This window comes from Meles meles, chromosome 21 (genome assembly GCF_922984935.1).
Source record: "Meles meles chromosome 21, mMelMel3.1 paternal haplotype, whole genome shotgun sequence".
In the NCBI taxonomy this organism is placed as follows: Eukaryota; Metazoa; Chordata; class Mammalia; order Carnivora; family Mustelidae; genus Meles; species Meles meles.
In genome coordinates, this window is record NC_060086.1 from 5990724 (window position 1) to 6007654 (window position 16931).

Below are 16931 nucleotides of genomic sequence, written 5' to 3' on the forward strand. Positions count from 1 at the left end.
GACCCCTAGACTCCGAAAGAATAGGTCTTGCATTTGTACACTCCACGAATATTGAAACGCCTGTGTCTCACAGGCCAGCCACATCGCAAGCAGTGGGAATTCAGAGAACAGATAAAAGTCAGTGCCGTCATGGAGGTGAGATTCTGCAAGAGAGAGATAGACCAACCAAAAAAGAAAAAAAAAAAAAAGTAAATATATTCTTTATTACAGGGTGATACATTCTTCAGTGAAAACAAAGCGGGAAGGGGATCGGCCGGCTGGAGGAGGTACCCCATTGCAGGTTTCACACCCCTTTGTGGAAATGAGGGAGCCTCCTACGTTCCTGCCGGTCAGAGGCCGGCTTGGAGAGAGCATGTGGGGGGGCATCGCTGGACTTTTCCCCCAGAAAGAGCCTTTACGGCCTGCCCCAGCAGGTCAACCTGACCCACCCTGTCCCCAGGTCACTGTGCCCCCGGGAGAAGCACCAGCAGCCTTCACCTAGACCATCCCGGACCAGCCGGCCACGGCGGGTCACCGCGGGGGCCCCGGGGTGGGAATGACCCCTCGGACCGCGGCAGACTGCTCGCTAATTCGGCCGTCGCGGTCCCCGTCACCCGCCCCCGCAGCCGCCTCGTTAGATCCGCACCCGGGACCCCTCTCGACCGGACTCCTGGAGACGACGCCTGCCTTATCTCTCGCCTCTCCTCCCTCCCATTTTCCGCTCCAGCAAAGCCCAACAGCGCGCGGCGGGGCTTTCACGCTCTGCGCTCCGGACGCGCTGTTCCTTCTCCGGGAAGGCCTCGGGCCGCGCCCCGCCCCCTCCGGGCAGCTCCCCCGCAGCCCGCGGCGCCCCGCCTGGAGGACCGTTCCTCCGGGCACTCCCCGTTCCCGCGCCAGACGCCGTCGGCGCCACCTCCGTCCGCGGCCCCCGAGTCTGCGCGGCTCCGGGGCGCTCCGACCGCGGGTCTCCCAATCTCGCCCCTCCCCGGCCCGGGCCTCCTCCCCCGGGGCGCGCGGCCCCGACCTCGGGGGGAGAGCTCGCAGCCAGCTAGGCCCAAGCCGGTCCCCCGGCGCCCCCCGCACCCGCACCCCCCGCTCCCTGCGGCCCCGCAGGCGCGCACGGTGCCGCCTTCCCGCGGCCGCCCAGCCCCCGCAGCCCCGGCCGCGCGCGACTACAAGTCCCGGCAGGCCCCGCGGCGGCGGCGCATGCGCAGCGGGCCGGCGTTTGAGTGGCAAGTTGTTTGTTACAGCGAACACCAGCTGCTCCCCGCGCCGGGCGCCGCGCGCCGCCGCTCCGCCAGCGCTGCCGCCCTCGCCCGCCGCCCGCCCGCCGCCCGCCCGCCGCCCGCGGCCCCTCGCGGCTCCTCGCGGCTCGGCGGGCCTCCCTTTTGTCCGCCCCGGGGCCGCCGGGCGCCGAGCTCCCGGTCCCCCCCCGGGCCGACCGGCCGCGGCGCTCGGTGCCGGCCGGGCGCGCAGGGGGCGGGGGCCGCGGCTCGCCCCCCGCGGATGAGCCGCCGCGGAGCGCGGGCGGACGATGGAACTCCACATCCTGGAGCACCGGCTGCAAGTTGCCAGCGTCGCCAAGGAGAGCATCCCGCTCTTCACCTACGGCCTCATCAAACTCGCCTTCCTGTCCTCCAAGACCAGGTGAGCGCGCGGGGACGCGGCGCCGGCCGGGCGCAGACAAAGGGGCGCACCCGGGCGGCCGCCGAGCCGCGGAAAACAACTTCGAGACCCGGGGGGCGCCCCCGCCCCGCCGCCCGCCTGCTGTCGGCGAAGCCGCCGGGTCTGCCCTCCAGCGGGGTCCCTGCACCCCGAGCCGCCCCCCCCGCAGTGCACCCCCGCCGCTGTCCCCCCCACCCCATCGCGGCCCCCTCCCTCGCATCCCCTCCCGGAGATGCGGAGGGCCGGGAGGCTGCAGGCACGAGCCCGGGAATGAATGAGCGAACGAACGAATGAATGAAAAACAGGTGTGGGGACGCGACCGTGGCAAAAACAAACTAGCGCCCCCATCCCCCCATGCCTCGGCTGGGCCGGCCCCCGGCGCCGGGGCCGGGGGAGGGATTCTGCTGAGCGCGGCTCCCCAGAGCAGAAAATCGTAAAATCATTAGTGGGTGTTTATCTCGAGGTGCCTGCGAGGGTTGCGGCCGGCGCGGGGGGCCGGGGGAGGGCCCGGGAGGGGCTGCGGGAGAGGGTCGCGGGGCTGCTTTCTCCTCCAGGTCCGGGAAGGTGGGGACGGGAGGGGGGGTGTTGCCGAACCGTGGAAGGGGGAGGAGCAGGCGTGTTTATGGCTCAGCCTCGAGGCTGGGCTTGGATGCTGCAGGGGGAAATAGTTGAAGGCCTTGGGAGACTGGGGAAGCAGCAACCACCTTTGAAAAGACCAAGTTGGATTTTCCCACTGCCAGGGCAGGCTCTGACTTTGTGAGCCCCGGTGGATGCCTGGGGTGGGGTGTGTTTTTGAAGGAGCCTAGTGGAGTGTGAGCGCGAGCTGGCCGCCTGTAACTTAAATCCCTTGTTTGTCCACCATTGCATTGTGACCAGTCAAAGGGCGAAATTGTTGCTGGTTGGGTTTTTCCGGGGTCCGGCCGAGGTGGTTCTCCCTGGTTGCAAAATGAATGACTATATTCCAGGTCAAGGTTAAGGTTGAAATGACCGGCCCCCTAAGGCTGCCCGCCTTGGGCTCAGAGCTCAGGGAAGCTCTGGGGATGCAGGGAAATGATTCGGTCCCAGCCTCTTATCTGCCTGTTAAAGTTCTTGCCTGGAAATCTCACTTTGATGTGTGTGTCTGAGCGGGCAGCTCAGTCCCGCCATTGTTTGCGGGAAGGAGCTCTAGAGCCGCTGGTGGTATCTTGTTTACTTTCTTCTCCGGCTGCTCGGTGGGGTATGGAGGGTTGAAACCCTCTCCTTCCCCAAGCCCTGGCTCCTTCGATTGCAAAGGTAATTATTAAACAGGTCATTTGAAAACAAAAGCCAGCAGCTCAAATTCTGAACCTTTCCTTCCCCCCACACCCCCCCCTCCATTGACACCCCCCATCCCGCCTCTACCTGCCCTCTGCCCCCCACCCCCTAGCCTGTCTTGAGCTTCCAAGGTTGGAGGTAAGAGAAACCGGCCTTGTTTTTCCAACCCTTGGCCCTCGGCCCCAGGCAGCCCCCCGGCTGATTTGTCGGCTACCATTCAAACGGGGATGATGACTCAGGCTGCGGCTGAGCGGGGCCTGGGTGGGTGCTGGGAGGAGGGGGCATCTGGGGGCTTCTTAGAAAGGCAGCAAGAGAGCCGCTCCCTCTGCCCCTCGACCTTTGTGTAGGGACTGGCCCTCTTCCAGCATCCACCCCAGGGCCCAGTTTAGGAGACTGACATGACAGATAGACACGGGGGGTTGTCGGGAGCCGGGGGGGAGGGGGCAGTGGTGAGCCCCTGCTGACCTTCCTGACCACAGGAAACCTCCCCCTCATTGAGTTCCCCGTTCTCTCTCCCCTGCTGGAGGCCACGGGTCTGTGGCCCAGGTGTCCAGTCCAAGCTCAAGATGACTCACAGGTCTAAGGTCACCTCCTTGTCTCCAGGGTCTGGCTCTGGAAGGTGCTGAGCACATTTGTCAGACAGCTGGAGGCCTGCCTCCCCTGCACTCTGGGCCGCACCGCTGGCCTCAGGTTGTGGCCAGCCCCGCACTGCCTGCGTGACTGTGGCAGGGTCCCTTTCCTCCGGGCCCTCACTCTGTCCCCCTGCGATGAAGACCCGCCTCCCCCACCTGATCTCACAGGGCTGCCCTGTGTAGCATGCAGTGTCTGTGGGCGCTGGCTTTTTAGCGAGGGGTGGGCCAGTGTGGATGTGTTCCTGGAGCGTTTTGAAGAATCAGTCCTCCAGGGCGAACTTTTGCTCCTGTTTGGTTCTCCCACGAGTGGTGGCCCATAGCCTGTCACTTTCCCCACCCCACCCCCGACCTAAGTTTAGCTCAGGCTAGCCCGCCCAGTCCATACACACACACACACCCCTCAGTGTCCCCGTGCTGCCGGGTCACAAGTTTTCAGCCGCGTACTGTAGGGTCGCATCCTTGGCATGGCGTCGGGCCCGGTGGAATCTAGACCCGGAATCCTCATCGTCGGCCACTCAAGGCAGAGACTCTGGTGAGCCACAGTTTACTTAGCCTTCCCTTCACACCCCTGTGCTTTCAGATTTCTGATTCTGCCTGGAAGCGGGTCCCGTTCCCAGTAAGTTTCTCTTCACCCCTCAAGATCTAGTGATATCACCCCTGAACCTTGCCGGAACCCCCCGCTTTGCTTCGCCCCTAGCAGACTGAATCACTCTTTCCCTCTTATTTCTGCCTGGGTGGAGCCTTGGGGAAGGACAAGGCACTGGAAGGTGCTGTCTGTGTGAGAGTGCAGCCGAGTCTGAGCCATGCGAAGATATCCCTCAGCTGGGGTAGCAGACAGGTCTGGGGGATTGCCGTTGCCTGAGGGAGCCTGGGAGGCTTCCTGGAGGAGGTGGCCCTGGATCTTAGGGCTTTAAAATAGGAATGAGCTAGGTGGGAAAAGGGATCCTGCTCCTAGATCCCACACACCCCGCCGCAGAGCTCTGTGACCTGGGTTTAATACCCGTTTGCAAAGAAGGAGGTTGGGGCTCAAAGGTGAAATGACTTGCTCAAGGTCACGCGGTGAGCGGGAGAGGCGAGGTTTTTGAATCTGCATCTTCTGGCTTCAACTCAGAGATTTGCTATTACAGGTTCAAACAGCGCCCGTATTCAGCAGTCCGTCCAGCTCTTCTGTGGGCAGCACACAGCTCTAAAGGCTTCGGGGACACGGAATGGAAGCTACAGGCTTTCTGTGTCCTTTCCGCCCTGCCTCTGTGGACCTTTTCTCTCCGGGAACGCTCGGCCCATCTCACCCACCGGCTCTGTTTTGCACTGCCTCGCCGCCCCACTCAGATGCTCCCTCCCCAGAACCTCCATCGCTGCTCAGCTATCTGTCACAGCATATTGTCGGCCTCTCATTGTCCCACCCAGGTGGGAAGCCTTACCCCCAGGAAGCTTTCTGAGCACTGTTTTCCCCACTGCTTACGCCCATGCCCAGCCAGCCCCCGGGAGAAGCGAGCCACCCGTTGATCTCACCATCTCCCACAAAGTGGTAAAGGTGCCGGGTTTGGAGAAGGAAAGTGGCTTGCTCAAGGTCACCCAGCTGGGAAGAGACAGAATTGGGATTTGAACCAGGTCCTTTCTCCGCGGCGCTTAGCACACTGCTTTGTCGGTACTTAGGAACCGCCCGTTTGATAGATGTCCGACTCGTGCGTGGAGTGACCCAGATTTCAGCCAGGGCCTCCTGTGAGCGCCCTGGCGGCTGGAAGAGGCACGGCGGGCAGCAGCACACCCAGAGAAGCTGCGCCCGGCACCCCTGCCCCTGCCCCAGGTTCAGCGCAGCACTTGGGTATGGCTGGACCCCTGAAGGCCACTCATTCTAGGCACAAAGCTGGAGGGCAAGACCGTGGGTGAACAAAATCAAGACCACCCACAGAACCTGTCCTCTGTCCTTGTGATAGCCTGAGGTTCTACAGGCTAGCTGAGGGCCCCCCCACAGCCCACCCCACCTCTGGCTCTCCAGCCTCACCTTCCCCGGCTCCCAGCCACACAGACTCTCACCTGCGTGCACACACATGGACACACAGACACACACACATACACACACACTGTGGCCTCTGCAACCTCACGCCTTTGTTCTGGCTGCCTGGAATGTTACCCTTTGCCCTGCTCCCTTTATCTACCTGCTCATTCTTTTGGATTCCAGTTCACCTCCTCCAGGAAGTCTTCCCTGGTGCACAGGCTGACTGAGCTCAGACCCTTCCTCCTGTCTGATGGGCTTAATCTCAAGCAGAAGAGATGGGACCAACCCCGCAATATCAGCAGGATGCTTTGGGTTGCAAATACCAAAAACCCTTCACTTTGCTGGCTAAGTTTGATAGGTTTGTGTGATAAGAGGCTGAGAGTCAGGTGCTCTAAGTGTGGTAACCTAAAGGCTTGATGATGTCCTCAAGGACCCAGGGCTTCCTGTCTGTGTTTGGCCATCCTTGGCATGGCAGTGTGGCTCCCTCTGCAATGGCCCCAGACTGCTGTAAGCTTTATTGGCCATCGGTCGGAAACCCGGTGTTGGGAAAGGCTCCCTGCGTCCAGAGTGTCTCAGAAACCTCTCCAGGAGCACACCCCATTCCTGCACAGACTTCGTCTCATTGAGCAGAACCGGGTCACATGGACAGGCCTGCACCAATCCCTGGCTCAGGGAATGAGACCATCACAGACCAATCAGGACCCACCGCTGCAGGGGGTGAGGGGGGGAGCTGCTGCCTGGGGGCTCCGGGGGGGCCGGGGCAGGCAGAAGCTCCTGCTGCTCTTGTGGGACTCAGAGTCCCTCCCTGCAGCCCTCCAAGAAGAAACTGGAGCAAGCTGGCCACATATAATAAGTGTATAGTAACAACAAAGCCAACCAAGTTGGAGTTGGGATATTCCCATTTTACAGATAAGGACAGCAAGGAACTTGAGTACCCTGGGGCACACAGAAGTGGCAGACCTGGGATTTGAACCCAGGAATTAAGACAGTAAGACCTGTCCTGGTGGGCACCTGGGCAGCTCAGATGGTTAAGCGTCTGCCTTCTGTTCAGGTCATGATCTCAGGGTCCTGGGATCGAGCCCTGTATCTGGCTCCATGCTCAGCGGGGAGCTGCTTCTCTGTCTGCCTCTCCCCCTGCTTGTGCTCTCTCTGTCTCTTTCTCTCCCATATGAATAAAGATCATCTTAAAACAAACAAAAAAAACTGTCCCAGGGACCACTCAGCCAGGCATAGGAGCCCACCGGCTGGGTTGCCCCATCCCCAGGGGCCGCGAGCAGAGGTATTGCTGAGAGCTCATCCGTCACCATAAAGGGGGACAGGGCAAGGTCATTATCCCAGAGTCCGTTCAGGTTGCAGGAACCTGCAACACACTTTTTTTTTTTTTTTTTGCCAGTAAAATGCTATTATCTTTAAAGTCCACTCTAGAAAGAAAGTCCATCTCATTTGGTTGGCCAGGAAAGCACCTCGGTGAGTATGAGGTAAGCGCATGCCCACAGAGACCCACACTGCCTACCTGGGCCAGACCCACAGTCTGCTGGTCCCTGGTGCCTCGTGGCCCGCAGTTGGGCGGGCGTGCGTGTTGTCGCCTGCAGGAAATCTTGCCTGCAAGCCTCAGCGAGCACTCAAGACTTCAGGCCATTTATGGGGGGAAAAAAGCTCAGAATCGCAAACAGTCCATCCAAAGTCCATTGGTTTCCTGAGTGCACGGGGCTGAGCCCCACCCCCCACCCAGCTTGCACCCGGCTTGATCCCAGTTTAGGGAAAGACGGACCAGTGGCCACGGTGAGAGGGCCCTGGCACCCGGGTCCTGGGGCAGAATCCCGGCGCCACCCTGTGCGACCTCAGGCCAGTTGCTTGACTTAGCTGGGCTGTTACTTCCTTACCTCTGAAACAGAGATAACGATCACGCCTGCTGCCTGGCCTCTTGCGAGGACTTGTGAGACGGACAAGCACTTCCACCGAGCCTGGTCCACTATAAGCTCCACCCGGCGCTCGCTGAGAGCAGGGGCCCTGGTTCAGCTGGCCAAGGCCACGGCCGAGTTAGAAAAGCCCAGGGTTAGGAGGCTTTACGGCTCCGCGCCCGCATGCACTGATGCTAACGAGGGGAGGTTCTTTCGCTGCCCTCCAGGAACCTACCTGGGGACACAGGTCACTTGGGCCTCTGCAAGAGGCCTGCAAGCAAGTAAGGCTTCCTGGAGGAGGTGGCAGCGTGTGAGCCGAGTCTAGGTGGAATGGGAAAACGTCAGGAGGCAGAGGTGCTGGGGATGAAGGAAGACAGGTCCTCGGGCAGCAGGAGTGGGTGGGCACAGTTGGGGCAGGGGAGGGTGTGGGTGGAGAGCACCAGGCCGAGCCCCGGGTGTGAGCCCAGCTTGGGCTCGGCTGTCCACGCAGAAACCCTGCACGATGCACCTGCTCTAGGCCGGCCCAGCGGGGAACACACACAGAGCCTCCATCCAGTGGGAAGGAAAGGTGCATTCCCCACCAGAGACAGTGGGTGAAGGCCCCAAAGACCCGGAGGAAAGGGACAGCTGGGCACAGCTTCTGCTTGCCCCACTAGAGTTTGGTGCTGGGGCTCTGCTTTGCTCAGAGCCCTTCTGTGACGACCCCTGCTTCTCAGCGGGCGTTGTGAACATTCCTTAATCTGATTTCTTCTCTCCTCCCTGGCTCTGTTCCGTGTCCATGATTTTGTTAACTGTCCCAACCCTCTGACACCCTTCCTCTGAGAGCTAGAGCGCCCCACCTTTAAGCAGGGTCTAGGTTAGTGGCTTTCCTCCAGGGAGCAGAGGTGATGGTGTGGGCCTTTGGGCGTGAGCGGGTGGCTTCTGCCTGGCCGTATCGCCCTGTCTCTGTCTCCCTGTCTCTCTCGGATCTCTTGCTCCGTGGGGGCAGCTGCCACACCGCGGGGACACAGAAGCAGCCGTGTGGAGAGGGATCGAGGCCTCCCACTGACAGCCTGTGCCCGAGCCACCTGGAAAACAGACTGCTGCCCCGGGCAAGCCTTCCACTGACCTCAGCTTTAGCCAGCACCTTGACCGTGACCTCCTAAGAGATCCCCAGCCACAAGTGCCCAGTGGAGCCGCACCCAAATTCCTCAACTGTAGGAGCTGAGAGAGAGAGAGAGAGAGAGAAGTTTGTTGTTCTTCCAAGCCATTGAGTTTTGGGGTGATTTGTTAGGCAATAGGTAACTAATACAGGGACCATATAATTTATCATCCACACGGGGACACTCTTGAGAATAACAGGGAGCCCTAAAGATAATTACCCTGGACAACAGGGCAAACCAGAACATGTGATCGGTAGTCCGACCTGACAGCCCTCGCGGGGGCACAGAGATGACTCTTGGACTTGGTTCAAGCATCACCTTCTCCAGGAAGCCCCCCTGGGCTGGGTGCATGGTTTCCTGGAATCACTCGGGCTGCGGGGTACAGGCTAGGAGGACCGGTCCCCTCTCCTCACTCCATGTGTGTGGCCAGGCCTTGGGACCAATGCTCTGTGGTACCGATGTGTCTCCCATGGGACCAGAGCGGTCGTAAAGGACGGAACTGGTCTTTGCAGAGCCTGCATACAGCTAACAGGTTTTTTTCCTTATAATGACCTCTGCTACAAGGACCCAGCCCCACCGGGGCCTGGAGCAGTGAGATTCTGGTTGTCCGGCAAGCGGACAGGCCCTGGGAAATGTCCAGCAGCTGACAATACACTAGTTTTGGGGGTGTGTTTGCTGGGAGCATGTTCAGTTAAACGTTTAAGGGGAAACTTACCTCTAGATGCCTTATGCTCCTTAAATAGACTCTCTTCGATATACTCCAACCTCTGAGATCTGTGCTTAAAAGCCTGGGGTCTTACTTGTCCACTCACGTGTCTGCCCGTGGAATTCACAGTAGCCCGAAGGTGACACCTCTCGTGTCCATCCGGGGGCCAAATGTGATGCGTACGTACAGTGGAATATTACTTCAGAAGGAAGCCGGTTCTGACCCCTGCTACGGCGAAGATGAACCCTGAGGACATTACCCCCCCTGCAGGAAACCAGTCACAAAACGACAAAGACTTCATGATTCCACTTACATGGGATACTTCGAGTAGGCCGATTTCTAGATGCAGAGAGTAGGATGGTGGCTGCCAGGGGCCGGGGAGTGGGGGCACTGAGTGGGGACGTTGTTGCTGGTGGCTATTTAAGTCTGTTCTGCAGAATGGAAAGAGTTCTGGAGATCAGCTGCGCGACCATGTGCGATACACGTAGCACTACCTAACTCTACCCTTAGAAATGGTCAAGATCGGGGCTCCTGGGTGGCCCAGTCGGTGAAGTGTCTGCTTTCAGCTCAGGTCATGATCTCAGAATCCTGGGATGGAGCTCTGGGCCAGGCTCCCTGCTCAGCAGGGAGTCTGCTTCTCCCTCTCCCTCTGCCCCCCATTTGTGCTTTCACGCACTCTCTCAAATAAATAAATTAAAATCTTTTTATTTTTAAATGGTTAAGATGGATTTATATTATGTATGTTTTACAAAAAAAAAAAAAGGCCGTAGAAACTTAGAGAGCATGTGAAAACCAAAGGGCAATGTGGCAGCTGGAAGGCGGTGAGCCAGGGCAGCCCACTTGGTCCTCACCACAGTCCACGTGTGTGACCAGCCCATTTCTCTGGGGACACTGAGGCACCACACAGTTCACTTCCTTGTCCAAGATCCCAAAAACCAGTAAGGGAAGAGCTGGGTCTTTTTCATAACAGCTTTATTGAGATAGAGCTGCTTTATTGAGCTATAACAGCTCTCTTGAGATATGGTTCACGTACCATACCGTCGGCTCGCTTCGAGGTTTCCCTTCAGGTGTGTCTGGTACATTCACAGCGTTGTGCAGCCTAATTCCAGAACATTCTCATCGCCCGCGAGAATCCATACCCACTAAGCCGTCACCCCCGGCCCGTGGCGACACCAGGCTGCCTACTGTCTCTGCGGATTTGCCTCTTCGGACATTTCATTTAAATGCCGGCCGACCATGTGGTTCTTCATGAGACTGGCCTCTGTCACTTCCCGTCATGTTTCCGAGGTTCCCTCCAGTCGTGGCGTGTGGCGGGACGCCGTTCCTTTTTACGACCGAGTAGTACTCCCTTGGTGGTTCTGCTGCTTTTTGTTCGTTCGTCCCCAGATGGTTGCTTGGATCACGTTCACGTTTGAGTTGGGGTGAGTCACGCTGCCGGGGACATCTGTGCGCACGCGTTGTGTGGACATGTGTGGTCGTTCCTCCTGGGTGCGCGTACGCGGAGGAGTAGTGGTCACACGGGGGTCCCAAGCTGGCTCTGTGTGTGACGTTCTGAGGAAGCCCCAGGCTGCCTTCCACCCCGGTCGTGCCACGCAATGGCGTTTCACATACCTGAGGTGGAGGGACTTGAACCCAGCGCCGCGGACTGCGCCCCCACAGAGTCCCACACAACCAGTTACCTTAGTGCGGGGAGGAGCCCGGAGACCCTTACTGGGCGACACCAGTCTCAGGGACCTCCTGTTGGTTCGGGGGCAAAGAGGATTACAGGACGTGGTGGCGCACACAAGCACCTAGCCTGGGGCAGGCCCATCTAAGAGCCCTCCTGGTCCCGTGGGTCCTGAGCTTATGGGAATTCGGTGTCACCGACACAGGCACACCTGGGAGTGGAGGGGGGAGGAAGCTCCTGTGTGGCTCCTGGTGGCTCCTGGGGCCCTCAGAGACAGCTCCCACGTGCCTGCTGCTTGGCCGCGGTCTTGAGCAGTGGGCGCCGGGCTGGCGGGCTTCAGGAGGCGGCCACACCTGGAGGCTCTGGTGAGGTGTCCGTGGAGGGGGCTGCGCTCCTTCGCCCACCTGAGCTGGGGGCTGCCTGGAGACGAGCAGGGAAGGATCCGGAGAGGAGGCCGCAGACAGGTCAGCTGTCCCTCTCTGCGCCGGCCGGCCATGTCTTGGGCTCCAACGAGGGGCTCATGCTCGAGGTACGGTTCATTTCCCCTCCCAGGCTGGGTCTCCCCTGACACCAGCTCAGGGCCTCCTGGACACTGCCCCGGACTTTCCCCTCCACCCTCTGGGCCTCTGCCTTCCTCCGCCAGGCCCGCCTTCCTTTTGACGTCCTCCCTACCCCATCGCTGACTCCCTTTCTCCAGCCGGGAGGACGGGGTGGAAATTTGTTCTCCCAAGTTCAGTCTTTTTTCCTTCGGGGCTCAAAAGTCACCGAGGCAGTGACCGATACGGGGAGCTTCACGACAAAGCTTAACCCCAGAGATCTTTCTAAAGAGCCTACTGTGTGCCGTTTCCCCTCCCCCGCGGCTCCGTGGGAAGGAAGGGGAGCCCACCCACTGCCCGGGACTCAGCGCCACGTCCCGGGTGACACACGGAGCGCGGTGGGGATCTCACCGGTCCCCTGCTCGCGGCCGTCCTCTGCCCGGGCCCCACGCCCTCCTCCCCCTCCCCATTAACCCCTGACAGCCCTTTCTCAGGGACGTGCCTGCCACGGTCAGTCCAAGGCCACTGCTAACCTGCTGTGTGAACACCGGCAAGTTGTCAGCTGCCTCGCAGGGGACTCGGTGTCCTCATCTTTAAGATGGACAGCACGGCCTCAGTCTCCAGGCTGCGGCGAGGATGGCGGGGAAATTTCATGCCGTGGACTTAGGTGCCCGACACGAGGGAAGCTGGTGGAACCGGGCGGATGTTTATGGAGGACCGAAGTGCCCGGGGCTGGACTGTCGGCGTCGGCAAGGGGGCGGCTGCCCAGTTATCTGATCCCAAGGCCTGCACGTGTGTGGCCCACTCTGGGGCTAACTGTGGCCCTCGGGGCCTCGGCCTCTGCACTCAGCCTCCCGAAGCCTCCCCCCTGCTTGTTTCTTGCTGCCCGTCCCCCTGCAGTGCCCTGTTCCCCGACAGGGACAACCTCTAGTCTGCCCTGCGTGCTCCCCCTGCCTGAGTCCCCTGTCCCCCGCCTGGCCCTGGGGTCCTCGTGTGGAAGACAGCCTAGAAGGTCGGGCCCAAGTGGGGGTGGGAGAAGTCAGGAGGCTTTTTGGACTCCACCCCCCCTTAATTGCCTTAGGGGTGAGGCTGGGGCAGGTCACTCAGGGACCGGAGATGCCCACCAGCCCCCCGCCCCCGCCCTCTGAACCAGGAGCCGGGACCTGTCTCTGACTCTGGTCTCCCCTGGTGCCCTGCTGGGAGAACTGGACCCCCGCCCCCCCCCCGTAGGACCCCCCAGAGCTAAGCGATCCTTTGGGGACAGGTTGCCCACGCAGAGTGTTGCCGTTGGGAGCGAGGGGGCCAGAGGGCTTACAGGGTCACCTGTAAATGACCAGGTTTCACATCAGCGCCTGGAGCCGGGCCTCTGAGGGCCCCCAGCGGGTGGCCCAGAAGTTGGGAGTACCCGCGCCTGAAGCCAGCAAAACCACGGTCTCGTTTTATCTGCTCTTCTCCAAATTCTCTTCAGAGGAGAGCCTTTCACAGGGACCCCCTCAGCTTCCCTCTGGCCACCCCCCCCCAGCTCTTCAGTCCTAATTAGCCTGGTTTAACCACCTGTAGTCCGTTCCCGCCGAATAGAGAAGGTGCCGGCACCCGCGTCCGGGGGCCGCGCGTGGTCCCAGTCTGGGGCCGCCGTGGTCGTGGGGCCCAGAGATGTGGCCCCTCTCCGCTCCCACCGCATCCACCCTGCTGTGGACCCGCTCCGCACCCCAGTCGCGCCACTAGAATGTCCCAGAAGAGTCAAGTCACTGGAAAAATGCCGTGTTAAGGCCCCAAGGAGTGCTTGTCTCCCAAAGCCAGGACCCCTGCCTCCTCCCATAGAAGGAAGTTCTCTCGCATCACCCGTGGTTCTTGCTGTGTGTCCCATGAGGGGCAGGTCTCTTCCACGGCCTCGTCCCTTGTCCCTCGAAGGGCAAGGACAGAGGGAGGGCCCCGTGGGAGCAGTCTGGGTGAGCTTGTAGTAAGACAGTGCTGTTTTCCAGCCCCCCAAGGGCTCGTCTGTCACCCCAAAGGGGCATCTGGCCCTTTGGACGGTGGCTGGGGAGGGGAGAGGCTGCCCCCTTGGAGAAGGTTCGTTCTTCCTGTCTGTGATTTCCTTACACCTGGCGTGGGCCCTTGGCCCCGAGGCTTCCGAGGCCCTCTCCTCCTCCACCAGTTCACAGGTGAGTCGTGATGCCAAGCCTGGGTGAATGCTGGTGCCGTGGGGACTCGGACCCCATCCCTGCATGGGTGGACAGCCAGGTGAGGGAGACACCTCTGCAACCCCCATCACACCCGTCGTCTCAAAGAGGGAAGTCCCCAAGGCACAGGGTAGGAGGAGGTCCTGAGGCTGTGCAGGCAGGGGAGGGCTTCAGGAGAGATGGCTCTGAGCCAGGCTTGAAGCATTAAGTGGGGAGGGGACTTCCACGAAGGAGGAACAGCATGTGTGGACAGCACAGTGGCCTGGGCCGTGTGGGACAGCGTGGGGGCTGGACAGCGTGGGGGCTGGAGAGAGTGGCCCAGCGTGAGGGGATGAGGGAGGAGCTGGAGGGCTGTGTCCACGCTCCTTGGTTGGGATCCAGTCATTGGCCTAATGCCAGGGCCGGAGAAGGCTCCCCGGGGAGGGGAGGACAGACCAGGACAAGCACAGCTTGGGGAAGGGCCTGGTAGAAAAGGCAGCGAGGAAGAGTACAGTATGGGAAGTGTAGGCTAGCCAAACCCCACTTCTGGCTCTCCACGCAGAAGAGCGGAGAGCACGGCTCTCAAAGAGCTGTTCCCACACCCGCGTTCTTGGTCGCTGGAACGTGGGCGCGCTGCACGGGCCTGCGGCTCCACGAACGCGTGAGCGACCTGACCTGTGCACACAGTGGAGTACTGTACGGCCTCAGAAGGGAAGGGCATTCTGCCACCTGCTGCGGCCCGTGAGCCTGGACGTCACGCTCAGCGGACTCCATCAGCCAGAAGAGGACAGGCACCGAGTGATCCCCCCACACGAGGGGCCCGGCAGCCATCGGATTCGTGGAGACGGAAAGCCGCGGGGTGGGTGGGTGCCAGGGGCTGGGGGAGGGGGAGCGGGGAGTCCCTGTCTAAACGGTACAGAGCCTGAGTTTCACCAGACGGAAAGCGTCATGGGGGTGGACGGCGGTGACGGCCACGTAATAATGCGAGTGCGTTTATTCCTGTACGGCACATTTTGTGGTGTGCGCCTTTTAGCACAGTAACACGTACAAAATGCTAACACGGAAATGCAGACGGAATGACAGGAGCAACCTGTCTGGGCTAGGGAGGAAGAGAAGAAGGTCCGGGGAGGGGGTGTGGCTGGGTGGGGACAGGCCAGTCCTGCCGTGTGGATGGATGTGAGTTTGAATCCCTGCTGGGTCAGCTGTATCTGTCTTCCGGGCAGCAGTAACGAAGAGCCCCAGGCCGGGCGGCCCACGGAAGAGACCGGTCTCGCGTGCGGATCTGGGGTCTGGAAGTCCAGGATCAAGGCACCCACCGATGCAGGGCCATAATCCTCGGGTGCTCCCCGGAAGGTCTGGGGCTCTGGGAGCTGCTCTTTCCCCCCCGACAGGCTGTTTGCGGCTTCTCTTGCTGGGCCTGGGGCTCTAGTCTCCACGTAGGGGGCTGGGCAGCCGCTGGGCCCCAGGAAGACTTGTGTGGGCATCCATCATCCCGTGAAGCCTGCGGGTCTTAGATTTATGGTTTCCCCCACCCTTATAGGGCCCAGGCTTCCCAGGGAGTGACCCGGCAGCTTCTCCTGGGACCCCTGAAGCCGGAGAAAGCAAAAAGCACCAGGGGCGGTCACCTGGCCTGTTAGATGAGTCAGAGTCCCCCGATCAGCAGGTGGCGGATGGCGGAGAAGTGCCGCACCCCAGCCTGGGAGAGGCGGGGAGCCCCCTCCATGCTCCTGGCGTCACTCGTGGCTGGGATGGCCCTGGGCTCCGGGCAGGGACTGACTGTCAGTGTCACTGGGCGGGTGGACGGCTGGCTCCTGACGCCATGCCTCTGACCACGCTCCCTCCTTCCCGCACCTTCCAGCACACCCGCTCTTGCTCCCTGCCTTTGCAGTTCACCCCGGTCCCACCTCCTCCTCCTCCAGGAAGGCCTCCTGACCTCACTGTTTTGTTGTCTTTTCTCACTGTCAATTTTGGGGGGGATCATAAATTCACAATTCATTAGGATTCAAAGATACACCAAGGTGCCCGGCAAAAGCTCCCTTCCAGCCCTGTTCCTGCCCCCACAGACAGCGAGGTGCGCGGCGATGGGGATTCTTGGGGAGACAGATATATATAAACTTGCATATCTGTTCTTTCCCGTGTTTTTTTAAAGCATAAATTGGTGTTAAACCACGCTCCCTGCTTCCTGTCCCACTCTGGCTTTTTCAGCCGACTTTCGTCTTCGCAGAGACGCCTGTCCCTCATTTGAACTGTTGCGCCATGAGCCACAGAACAGTGACGCTCATATCCCTGACTGGTCACCCGCCATGGACATTTGTCCCCAGTCCTCTTTTGTTGTTGTTGACGACGACCGTTAATGCTGTGACACATCATTCGGGGCCGGGACCTCCCTCTGCATGCTCGGAGCTGTGTCTGCCCGCGGAGGTCCAGAAGCCAAACCCCGGGCCGGAGGCTCTGCGTCGGCGAGGTCCTCACGCAGTCCCTGCGGAGACGGGTTCTGAGTTTACACGGCCGGCCGGTGTCCAGGGCCTGCTTCCCACGGCCTTACCACCCATCTTGTCATCCCACGGCCCGGGGGTGGAAGGCCCCCCTTGATGTCACCTTCTGTTCTGGGGGCACCCGGGTGTGTTTGCTCATGCGTGCGGGCCCCGAGGTGCCTGGCCGCCCTCTTGTCTAGGTTCTTCGTCACTGTCCATCCTCCCTCTTCAGCTAGCTCGCAGGACCCCGGTGGGCTGTGGAGTCTTAAGGGTCTTCCCGCTCCCTGCCCTCCCCCCACCGCCCACCACCAGCGTGTCCAGCCTGAAGTCGGCCAGCACACTGAAAGCCCTGACCGTATTGGCTCCCAGGGGTGGGTATTTGCGCATCTCTGTGGCCAGACCCACACTCAGCCGGCCCTCGAAGCTGGGTCCCTCTGCCCCGGACCACCCCCTCCCAGATCCTGAGTTCTGTTGGAAATCGTGCGAGGCACCAGCACCCCAGCCGTCCCACCCTCTTGCCACACTTAGCCCCTCCAGGCTGCAGGTTCGGGGACCGGCTGGGCCCCCGAGCAGCACCGTCCCCAGGGCCTGCGTGCAGTTTCCAGCTGTCCCCAGAGGTAATAGATGCCAGCACCCGTAGAAACACCTGCCCACCGCAGGGCAGTGAGTAAGCAGTTTCTGGCCCCTTTCAGCCTCGGGGGCCTCACTCCTGCCAAAGACGATTAGCCCTGGGGTCACCCCCATCCTGTGCAGGCAGAGAGGACATTGGTGCTGTGGAG

At 60.8% G+C, this 16931-nt stretch overlaps 1 protein-coding gene across 1 annotated transcript in view; it reads left to right on the top strand.

The window, feature by feature from the left end:
• The first annotated feature begins 1329 nt into the window (after positions 1-1329).
• The window catches only part of CASTOR2 (cytosolic arginine sensor for mTORC1 subunit 2), a 51219-nt gene continuing 35617 nt past the window's right edge, over positions 1330-16931 (top strand). The window contains exon 1 of the mRNA XM_045992597.1: positions 1330-1626. Coding sequence (XP_045848553.1) covers positions 1514-1626 — 113 coding nt within the window. The 5' untranslated portion in view covers positions 1330-1513. The remainder of the gene's footprint in view (positions 1627-16931) is intronic.